This window comes from Mobula birostris, chromosome 1 (assembly GCF_030028105.1).
Source record: "Mobula birostris isolate sMobBir1 chromosome 1, sMobBir1.hap1, whole genome shotgun sequence".
Classification (NCBI taxonomy): Eukaryota; Metazoa; Chordata; class Chondrichthyes; order Myliobatiformes; family Myliobatidae; genus Mobula; species Mobula birostris.
This window is the reverse complement of record NC_092370.1, coordinates 157,224,942-157,236,085: the sequence shown is the minus strand read 5'-3', so window position 1 is coordinate 157,236,085 and position 11,144 is coordinate 157,224,942. Positions and strand designations below refer to the sequence as shown.

The 11,144-nt window shown below is 44.7% G+C and overlaps 1 protein-coding gene across 1 annotated transcript; it reads right to left on the bottom strand.

Moving 5' to 3' along the window:
* Positions 1-1,900: 1,900 nt before the first annotated feature.
* On the bottom strand, positions 1,901-10,909 carry LOC140192853 (EEF1A lysine methyltransferase 3-like). The gene is made up of 4 exons (XM_072250377.1): positions 10,738-10,909; positions 8,371-8,481; positions 7,432-7,826; positions 1,901-2,122 (listed from the first exon to the last, which is right to left on the bottom strand). The coding sequence occupies exons 1-4, from the start codon at positions 10,907-10,909 to the stop codon at positions 1,901-1,903; spliced, it is 900 nt and encodes a 299-aa protein (XP_072106478.1).
* Between the last annotated feature and the right edge of the window lie 235 nt (positions 10,910-11,144).

Below are 11,144 nucleotides of genomic sequence, written 5' to 3'. Positions count from 1 at the left end.
GTACAGGAGCAGGGAGGTACTACTGCAGTTGTACAAGGCCTTGGTGAGACCACACCTGGAGTATTGTGTGCAGTTTTGGTCCCCTAATCCGAGGAAAGACATCCTTTCCATAGAGGGAGTACAAAGAAGGTTCACCAGATTGATTCCTGGGATGGCAGGACTTTCATATGGTGAAAGACTGGATCAACTAGGCTTATACTCATTGGAATTTGGAAGATTGAGGGGGGATCTTATTGAAATGTATAAAATCCTAAAGGGATTAGACAGGCTAGATGCAGGAAGATTGTTCCCAATGTTGGGTAAATCCAGAACGAGGGGTCACAGTTTGAGGATAAAGAGGAAGCCTTTTAGGACAGAGATTAGGAAAAACTTCTTCAGACAGAGAGTTGTGAATCTGTGGAAATCTCTGCCACAGGAAACAGTTGAGGACAGTTCATTGGCTATATTTAAGAGGGAGTTAGATATAGCCGTTGTGGCTAAGGGATCAGTGGGTATGGAGGAAGGCAGGTACAGGGCTCTGAGTTGGATGAATGGCCATGATCATACTGAATGGCGGTGCAGGATTGAAGGGCCGAATGGCCTACTCCTGCACCTATTTTCTATGTTTCTATGTTACTACCCATTGTGCTTTCTCCTATTCCTTCTTCACCTTTCCTGCCTATCCCCTCCCCCACCCCTTTATCTTTCCCCTCACTGGTTTTTCATCTGGCACCTACCAGCCTTTTCCTTCCCACCCTCCCCCCACCTTCTTTATCCGGCCCTTGCCCCCTCCCTCTTCAGTCCTGATGAAGGGTCTCGGCCCGAAACGTTGACTGTTCGTTTCCACGGACGCTGCCCGACCTGTTGAGTTCCTCCAGCGTGTTGTGAGTGTTGATAGTTTCTTGATTAGTAAGGGTGTCAACAGTTATGGGACAAGGCAGGAGAATGGTGTTGAGAGCGAGAATAGCCATAAAGGAATGGTGGAGCAGACTTGATGGGGCAAATGGCTTAATTCTGCTCCTAAGTCCTATGGCCTTTGTGTTATCCAAGGGGAAGGTTTTAAGGATCACTATCTGTGGCATGGTCACCCACCATGCACTGCTCAAGCTTTGCAGCATGGCTGGACTGCCAGAGTCTAGAAAATAAATATATCTGTCTGAATAATAAGAGGTGCAAGTTCAGGCTGTGTCTGGACCAAGTACTATCTGGTTCACTGCCGTTCTTCCACCACTGCTGTGTCTATGTCCATCACCAGAGGTTCTGCAAAAGTTCACGAAGGCTACTCTCCACCACCTTGTCAAGGGCCACAAACAAGGGGAAAAAGAAATGCGGGTTAAATCTGGCAAATAAATTTTAAAACATTCTGTACATCGGGTTCTGACCAGTTGGGATTGTTTAAAGCACAAAACAATCCAGCAATATTTGATTCATGTTTACGTTAACAGAATTTTGAATATGAAATTGGCTTTGGCACAATATCATAATAATTTTAATTGTAGAATTTAGACGAACAAATTTCTGGTGGCTGAAATTTTGCAAGAAAGGAGAGGGATTCCTAACCACCCGCTTCCTTCTCTACCCTCGCTCTTAAATGAGGAGTGACCCTACCCGTGGCCAGCTTCTCCCGACAAGAAACTGCATGTGCTCTCTTTTGATTTAATTGATGTGAGCTTTGCAGGCAGAGCAAACAATTAATTGTCCATTCCTAACTGCGTTTGAGAAATTGGCACTGAGCTAACCAGGTTGTGGTTATGCACACAGTCTCACAATCTACTGAGGGAGTATCAGGATATTGACCCAGTGACTGTGAAGGAATAATGATATATTTAAAAGTCAGGATGCAGTGTGGGCTGGAGGACAACTTCATGCTTTTGCTGTCCTTGACCTTCTTGCTGGTAGTGGTCGTGGGTTTGCAAAAGGCTCAGGAGTCTTGGAGAATTACTGCAGTGCATCCTGCAGACGGTACAGACTGCAGTCGCTGCTGTGCGTTGGATGTGGACTGGGTGAATAGTTGTGGACGGGTACTTTCAAAATGGGCTGCTTTATTCTGCATGGTGTGAACGATGTTGAAGCTGTACTCATCCAGGCAAGTGAAGAGTACTCCATCGTTCTCCTGACACAAACCTTGTAGGTAGTGGACAGGCTTTGGGGAAAGTGGAGCTGAGTTACTAAGCAGAATATCCCCAACTTCCAACTTGCATCTGTGGCCACTTGGTGTATATAGTTCCTTCGGTTCCGTCTCTTATCAAGTGTAAACCCAAGGATATTAAGTGGTGAGGGATTCAAATTCTCCGGTTTGCTTCCAGTTCCTTGTGTTGGAGAGGACATGAACAGGGAGGTAGGGGATCTGAATGTGTGGCTGAGGAGCTGGTGCGGGGAGCAGGGATTCAGATTCTTGGACCACTGGGATCTGTTTTGGGGTAAGGATGAATTGTACAGAAGGGACGGGTTGCACCTTAACAGACGGGGCACCAGCATTCTGGCAGGCAGGTTTGCCACTGCTACATGGGTGTGTTTAAACTAAGTAGTGGGGGTGGGGGCGGGGAGGGGACGAACTGGAAATATAAGAATGGAGTTAAAGGGAAAGAGAGAGTAAGAAAAATTAAGAGACAACATAATTAAAGGGGCAGAGAGCTCAGGAAGGGATCGGAGAGTATGGCAAAGTGCAATAGGAATCGATGTGAAAGGTGAGGGGAGTAAAAGTATTACTTTAGAAGGATTAGAAGTATTATATATGAATGCACGGAGTATAAGAAATAAAGTGGATGAGCTTGAGGCTGAGTTGGAAATTGGCAAGTATGATGTTGTGGGAATAACAGAGACATGGCTGCAAGAGGACCAGGGCTGGGAAATGAATATTCGGGGTTATATATCCTCTTGAAAGGACAGACAGGTTGGCAGAGTGGGTGGGGTGGTTCTGTTGGTGAGGAATGAAATTCAGTCACTTGCGAGGGGGTGACATAGAATCAGGAGATGTAGAGTCAGTATGGATAGAACTGAGAAACTGTAAGGGCAAAAAGACCTTGATAGGAGTTATCTACAGGCCCCCAAACAGTAGCCTGGATAGAGGCTGCAGGTTAAATCAAGAGTTAAAACTGGCATGTCGCAAAGGTAATTCTACGGTTGTTATGGGGGATTTTAACATGCAGGTTGACTGGGAAAATCAGGTTGGTACTGGACCCCGAGAAAGGGAGTTTGTGGAATGCCTCAGAGATAGATTCTTAGAGCAGCTTGTATTAGAGCCTACCAGGGAGAAGGCAATTCTGGATTTACTGTTGTGTAATGAGCCAGATTTGATAAGGGAATTCGAGGTAATGGAGCCATTAGGAGGTAGTGACCATAATATGATGTTTTAATCTACAGTTTGAGAGAGAGAAGGGAAGATTGGAAGTGTCAGTATTACAGTTGAACAAAGGGGACTATGGACCCATGAGGGAGGAGCTGGCCAAAGTTGACTGGAAAGATACCCTAGCAGGGATGACAGTGGAACAACAATGGCAGGTATTTCTGGGAATAATACAGAAGGTGCAGGATCAGTTCATTCCAAAGAGGAAGAAAGATCCTAAGGGGAGTAAGGGGCGACCGTGGATGATAAGGGAAGTCAAGAACAGTATAAAAATAATCATACTCATAGTCATACTTTATTGATCCCGGGGAAAATTGGTTTTCGTTACAGTTGCACCGTAAATAATAAATAGTAATAGAACCATAAATAGTTAAATAGTAATATGTAAATTATGCCAGTAAATTATGAAATTACGGAGCAACTGTAACAGGCTGCATGCACGACCGGGGCATGCACACGATGAGGAAGTATAACATAGCAAGGAAGAACGGGATGCCAGAAGATTGGGAGACTTTTAAGGAGCAACAGAAGTTCAGTAAAAAGGCAATACGGGGGGAAAAGATGAAGTACGAAGGTAAGCTGGCCAAGAATATAAAGTAGGATAGTAAAAACTTCTTTAGGTATGTGAAAAGGAAGAAATTAGTTCAAAGTTGGGCCCTTGAAGACAGAAACGGGTGAAATTATTATGGGGAACAAGGAAATGGCAGACGAGCTGAACAGGTACTTTGGATCTGTCTTCACTAGGGAAGACACAAACAATCTCCCAGATGTAATAGTGGCCAGAGGACCTAGGGTAACAGAGGAACTGAAGGAAATTCGCATTAGGCACAAAATGGTGTTGGGTAAACTGATGGGACTGAAGGTTGATAAATCCCCAGGGCCTGATGGACTGCATCCCAGGGTACTTAAGGAGGTGGCTCTAGAAATTGTGGATGCATTGGTAATCATTTTCCAATGTTCTATAGATTCAAGATCAGTTCCTGCGGATTGGATGGTAGCTAATGTTATCCTACTTTTTAAGAAAGGAGGGAGAGAGAAAACAGGCAATTATAGACCAGTTAATCTGACATCAGTGGTGGGGAAGATGCTGGAATCAATTATAAAAGATGAAATAGCGGCATATTTGGATAGCAGTGGCAGGATATGTCCAAGTCAGCATGGATTTACGAAGGGGAAATCATGTTTGACTGATCTTCTGGAATTTTTTGAGAATGTAAGTATGAAAATGGACATGGGAAAGCCAGTGGATGTAGTGTACCTGGACTTTCAGAAAGCCTTTGATAAGGTCCCACATAGAAGGTTAGTGTGCAAAATTAGAGCAAATGGTATTGGGGGTACGGTACTGACATGGATAGAAAATTGGTTGGCGGACAGGAAACAAAGAGTAGGGATTAACGGATCCTTTTCGGAATGGCAGGCAGTGACTAGTGGGGTACCGCAAGGCTCGGTGTTGGGACCGCAGCTATTTACAATATACATTAATGATTTAGATGAAGGGATTCAAAGTAACATTAGCAAATTTGCAGATGACACAAAGCTGGGTGGCAGTGTGAAATGTGAGGAAGATGTTATGAGAATGCAGGGTGACTTGGACAGGCTGGGTGAGTGGGCAGATGCAGTTTAATGTGGATTAATGTGAGGTTATCCACTTTGGTGGCAAGAACAGGAAGGCAGATTACTATCTGAATGGTGTCAAGTTAGGAAAAGGGGATGTACAACGAGATCTAGGTGTCCTTGTTCATCAGTCACTGAAATAAGCATGCAGGTACAGCAGGCAGTGAAGAAAGCTAATGGCATGTTGGCCTTCATAACAAGGGGAGTTGAGTATAGGAGCAAAGAGGTCCTTCTGCAGTTGTACAGGGCCCTGGTGCGACCACACCTGGAGCATTGTGTACAGTTTTGGTCTCCAAATTTGAAGAAGGACATTCTAGCTACTGAGGGAGTGCAGCGTAGGGTCACAAGGTTAATTCCCGGGATGGCGGGACTGTCATATGTTGAGAGATTGGAGCGACTGGGCTTGTATACACTGGAATTTAGAAGGATGAGAAGGGATCTGATTGAAACATATAAGATTATTAAGGGATTGGACACGCTAGAGGCAGGAAACATGTTCCCGATGTTGGGGGAGTCCAGAACGAGAGGACACAGTTTAAGAATAAGGGGTAGACCATTTAGAACAGAGTTGAGGAAAAGCTTTTTCACACAGTGGGTTGTGTTTCTGTGGAATGCTCTGCCTCAGAAGGCAGTGGAGGCCAATTTCTGGATTCTTTGAAGAAGGAGTTAGATAGAGCTCTTAAAGATAGTGGAGTGAAGGGATATGGGGAGAAGGCAGGAAAAGGGTACTAATTGTGGATGATCAGCCATGATCACAGTGAACGGCGGTGCTGGCTCAAAGGACTGATTGGCCTACTCCTGCACCTATTGTCCATTGTCTATTTTCTATTCACAATGCCATTACATATAGGAGAGGCATGTTGGATTTCCTCTTGCCGAATACTGTTATTGTCTGATATTTGTTGAGTGTTACTTGCCACCTACTGGCCCAGACCTCAGAATTGTCTGGATTTTGGGTGTGTACTGCTTCGTTATCTAGCGGCTGCGAAAGATGCTGAACATCAGCCAACACATTTCCTTCTGACCTTGCGAGTGAAGGAAAGTCATTGTGAAGTGTTGTAAAGAAAAGTGAATATTTCATGCGAATTATTCAGATATCATCGTTCTTGTTAACAAGAAAACAAAATTGGTAAAAATCGAACCACTACTCTGAACTGGGAACATAATGGGAGAACCAGAACGGATTGACCACTGACAGAGTAAACAATCGGTCTTCCCTGTAGGAACCTGCTTTACCAGGACAAGCAGCGCTGAAATATTACTTCTACATAACACAATAATGGAAATTCTCAAATTGATCGATAAGAGCCGCAGCTGGTGTTACTCGGAGTAGTATTAAGATGTGTGGCACCATCATCAGTTTCCTGGCCACTTTACTGCTGCCAGACCACAGTGACCCCAAGTAACAGCTCTAGTTGTTACCCTGTGTTTTAAATCCAATCACTACACAGTATAATCGAACACTTGATCAAGTCACGGGCGAGCATCAACCCCTTCCGTCAATCAATGGGAAGAAACAGAGAATAGTCCCATAAACAATAATCTGAAGAAAGGCTTTCAGAGAATATAAATTATGCTGGTTTTTAAAAGTGTTACGTACCCCGTAACTGGGTTGCCAAACCAACAGAAATTGAATGCTCGTTGGAGTCTGGATTACTAGGATCTAATAAAGTTTTATTAAAGAAATAAGTAACACAGTACTCTAATCGTAAGGATATAAATGCATTGGGTTAGCAATGATAAAACACACATGTACACAGAGCTAGAGTAATAGGAATCATCCAAGCTCTATCGCAGTCTAGGGGTAAAATGATCAGTCTTAAGTGACGCAGAGTTCAGTTCAGCTTAGTACAGTTCGCAGTGATCGCTGTTGTGCCGTTGGAGAGAGAGAGAGAGAGAGAGATGCAAATTTTGTTTCAAGCAGACCTTTGATGTTCTTCGCAGTTGGTTTTGGGCGGACCCTTTTATGTCTTCTATCCCACTGTGGTCACCGACTGTGACCCCTCCGTTCCGGATACGACCGTTCTTCAGCGGTGAACCTGGCACCCAGGGAAGGGTGGACACACACACCAGGTTCCCACCGATCGTACCTTTTCACCCTGTGAGTCTATGGTCAGTTCCCGCGAACCGGACCTCCAACCACTCACCAACTTGTGGGGGCACACCGCTCTTCCAGGGTCTCATTATCTCGTGATCTCGTGGTGTGTCCCGTGCCTTAGCGAACCTATTCTTTTTATCCCCCTGCTGGGGTATCGCCTATCCATCAAACTTCAAACAGTTTAGGTTCAAAGCAACCGGTCTGTCAATATTCTGAATTGTGTTTCTTTTCCGTTATCTCCCTCCTCTCTCATTAACATTTTGAACATTTCTCCATTGTCTCCTTTATCTCTCTCATTAGTATCAATCGTCTGATAATTTGGTTTGTCGTCACAAAAGCAAGAAGCTGGAAGAAGATGAAATAGAGGTTCTCTTACTTAATTAAAGCACCCAACTCCGGGGTCTGTACTAATTTTGGACATATTATACACAATGATATTTTTATCATCTGTCCTGTCAACCACCTGGCAATTAAAATATTGAGGCAGAAGCTGCTTGTGAAAAGAGGACGAGCCATTCCTCTTCCGCAATTCGGGAGAGAGGTAAATTGTGGCTCTGTGGCTGGCGAGGTGTCGCAATGTGTCCATGAGTGCCGGGTAGCTCACTGAGCTGTAAACAATATCGGAACCCAGGATGAAGTCATAGTCGGAGGGAAAGCTCGTGTGGTCTTCACCCCAGGTCAGAGCACGGACCTTTACACGGTGCCTGCAGGCAGAGGGGATGTTGATGGAGACATTGTTTTCTATTTGCTTCAGGATGCTCGGCTTATCGGTCACAGTCACCTCTCCACCTGACCAAGAGAGAAAAAAAGCTCCGTTTCTATTCACCCTTAATTATCGTGATCACAGAAAGAACAGTGTAAGAAATCTGGGTAGAGTTCAATCTTATTTCGGGAGACAGTAGCATTGCTTATTGTTTTAAAACTAGCACAGCACAAAGGCCAAATAGCTTGGGAATATAATAGTCTTTCCTACAATCAAAGTCCGCTCAGTACCTCATTTGCAATAAATGGTCATATAATTATTAAGACAAAAATTGGTCAGGTAAACTAGGTTGGTGTGGTATGAATTTTAACTCGGGCAGGACGCCTGTAGAACTGAACTTGGACAGGGACTCTTGATTTTGTTATACAGGAGAAGAGAGGTCAATCCGTGTGAAAGCGACATACCTTCAGACTACATTTATTATTTTCTGACTAAACTAAACGGCTTTAACAGTGTCCTAGACAATAACACCTTTTTCTCCATATCCATCACCCCCGTCATTATTTTCCGGGATCCATGTTAATATCAGAAAGGACTTGATTTCAGTTCATTACCCCGCCTTTCACTTACCAAGTAAGGTTGCTAAAATCCCAACGATTCCAGTGCCCGATCCTAGCTCAATCACTCTCTTCCCAGTAAAATTGGCGTTCTGTTTCTCAAAAAACTGACAGAGAGTGACCCCTAAAATAATGGAACACGGAATAGGCTCATGAAGAGAGTGATGCAAATCCAGCCTTTACCGTCAATACAGGGCAGGGCACGTTAACAAATAATCTGTACAGATACATATGACTCGACAGTGCACCGTTGCAGTTGAGCAATCTAAACAAAGCAACACTAGGCCTGATTGATTGCGGTTTCGTCTGCAGAGGAAACTGACGCGCTAAAGGGATTTAACCGCCTCCACAGTGGACCCCCCCAAAAAAAACAGTAATAATCCGCAGTCTCATCAGTTTACGTGTCTGTATAAGAAAGGTCCCCCGGTAACTAATGTGTTTCGTTTATATAGACGTCCGTAAGTCGATTTGTCGTAAGTCGGAAAATGCACAAAAATCACTCGACGCGGTAACTACACCTCCACAGTACAGTAATGAATTGTATCAAAACACATGTCAGACAAGAAAAACGTTACTGCTAAATGTGAAGAGAGGAGGTGTCTAGTTTTGCCATCCGCAGAAAAGAACGTCCATCTTCTGAATTTAACAACGTGTGGGGACTCCTTGTTTGCAGACGTGTCCTTAGTGGGGGCTTTCGTCACCGGAGCCGATGAAGAATCTACTGGAGCAACCTAATGGATCGAGCAGCAACTGTGTGAGGAAAGAACTTGTAGGATTTCACCCGCAATGTCGACAGTTCTTTTCCATCCGCTGAGTTCCCTCGGCAGATTGTTTGTCACTCCCGATTACAGCTTCTGCAGTCTCTCGTGTTTTCGTTTTTAACCCTTTGGGCGGTCTATCAGTCCATAGCACGGCTGCATCAATGGTTTCCGTATAAATGTAGCGCTGGTTGCGGCACCAATCTTAAATTTTGAAAAAAAATCTATAAACTCCCTGTTTTGGTGTAGCGGTTCCGGTCACAATAGTAAACCAAAGGACTGGCTTTCTTTTGCCCACTCTCCGCAAAAGATGGGCGCACAGAGGAATCGAGATCACTACCTGCACGTTGTACGCATTTAACAACAAGCCAGGGCGAAGGGGCTGTGACTGTGGTCAGCATCGACATCTGATGAGAGGGAGAGATTTGGAGCTTCAAATGATAAAGCAATGAGTTGGCAATCCCCATTTAACCATCCACATCGAGTTCCCACCTCCACCTGAACACAAGAACTGGGGCCTCCAAAAAATAAGATCAACTATGTTGTTTTAAGCATGTTGCTACAGCTGGGCATAGAACAGACACATCGGAATGGTGATGGGGCAAAATCCCGACCAGCAGCACATTACAGAGACAAAGTACACGGAGCGTTCCCACTCTCCAGTACATAAAAAGCAGCAAATTCTGGCGATACCCTGGATATCGGAAAACATCTGCGGAGAGAGAAACAGATGAATGGTATGCTGGCATTTATAGCGAGAGGATTCGAGTACAGGAGCAGGGAGGTACTACTGCAGTTGTACAAGGCCTTGGTGAGACCACACCTGGAGTATTGTGTGCAGTTTTGGTCCCCTAATCTGAGGAAAGACATCCTTGCCATAGAGGGAGTACAAAGAAGGTTCACCAGATTGATTCCTGGGATGGCAGGACTTTCATATGAAGAAAGACTGGATGAACTGGGCTTGTACTCGTTGGAATTTAGAAGATTGAGGGGGGATCTGATTGAAACGTATAAGATCCTAAAGGGATTGGACAGGCTAGATGCAGGAAGATTATTCCCGATGTTGGGGAAGTCCAGAATGAGGGGCCACAGTTTGAGGATAGAGGGGAAGCCTTTTAGGACCGAGATTAGGAAAAACTTCTTCACACAGAGAGTGGTGAATCTGTGGAATTCTCTGCCACAGGAAACAGTTGAGGCCAGTTCATTGGCTATATTTAAGAGGGAGTTAGATATGGCCCTTGTGGCTACGGGGGTCAAGGGGTATGGAGGGAAGGCTGGGGCGGGGTTCTGAGTTGGATGATCAGCCATGTTCATAATGAATGGCGGTGCAGGCTCAAAGGGCCGAATGGCCTACTCCTGCACCTATTTTCTATGTTTCTATGTTTCTATGATACCTCAGGCTAAAATCCATTTTCCTGAGATGGGTTTTTGACACGGTCCAGTGTTTGTTCTTTCACAAATGCTGCCCAATTTGCCAAATGTTTCTGCACTTTCTCATTTTATTTAGGTGATCAGTATCTGCTTTTTTCCTGCTATTTGCCATGCCCCGCCCCCACCGGTAGTAAATACAGCGCTGCGCATGCGTAACACGGTCTTTGCCTTGCTGTAGTTAATCAGTTAACTTACAGCTTCCCAAACATAGGCCGAAAAGCCCAGGTTAGCATTGATGAAACGAGAGATCTTTAAATTGTATCCGCAGAACTCGTATTTGTTCTCATAAATGATTGTGGAATCTTTATCTCCCTCCTTCGAGGCGCCGTCGTTGGAGGTCTCCAACCGTCGGATTGCTGCCATCTTTACACTCCCCCAAATTTCAGTCGATGGTCTTCAAGTAGACGCGGTGGGATTCGCTCCCGACAGGGAATTAACACAAGCGATTTGCTGAAAATAGTGAACTAACGTTTATATAGCGCCCTTCTAGTCGGCCTCAAACGGAAAGTTTTTTCACGGCCAATGATACATAGTCGACCTAGTAATTTAGGCACATTGGGCTGACAGCTTTGCGGAATACAGATATTGCAAGGTTATC

Excerpts from the sequence above, each read along its gene's own strand:
- LOC140192853 (XM_072250377.1), bottom strand. The coding sequence starts at position 10,909 with ATGGCAGCAATCCGACGGTTGGAGACCTCCAACGACGGCGCCTCGAAG. Across the intron at positions 8,482-10,737 it reads CTATGTTTGGGAAGCTGTAA|GGGTCACTCTCTGTCAGTTT; the intron begins GTTAACTGATTA and ends CCATTATTTTAG. Across the intron at positions 2,123-7,431 it reads AAATTAGTACAGACCCCGGA|CCTGTCCACTACCTACAAGG; the intron begins GTTGGGTGCTTT and ends CTTTCCCCAAAG.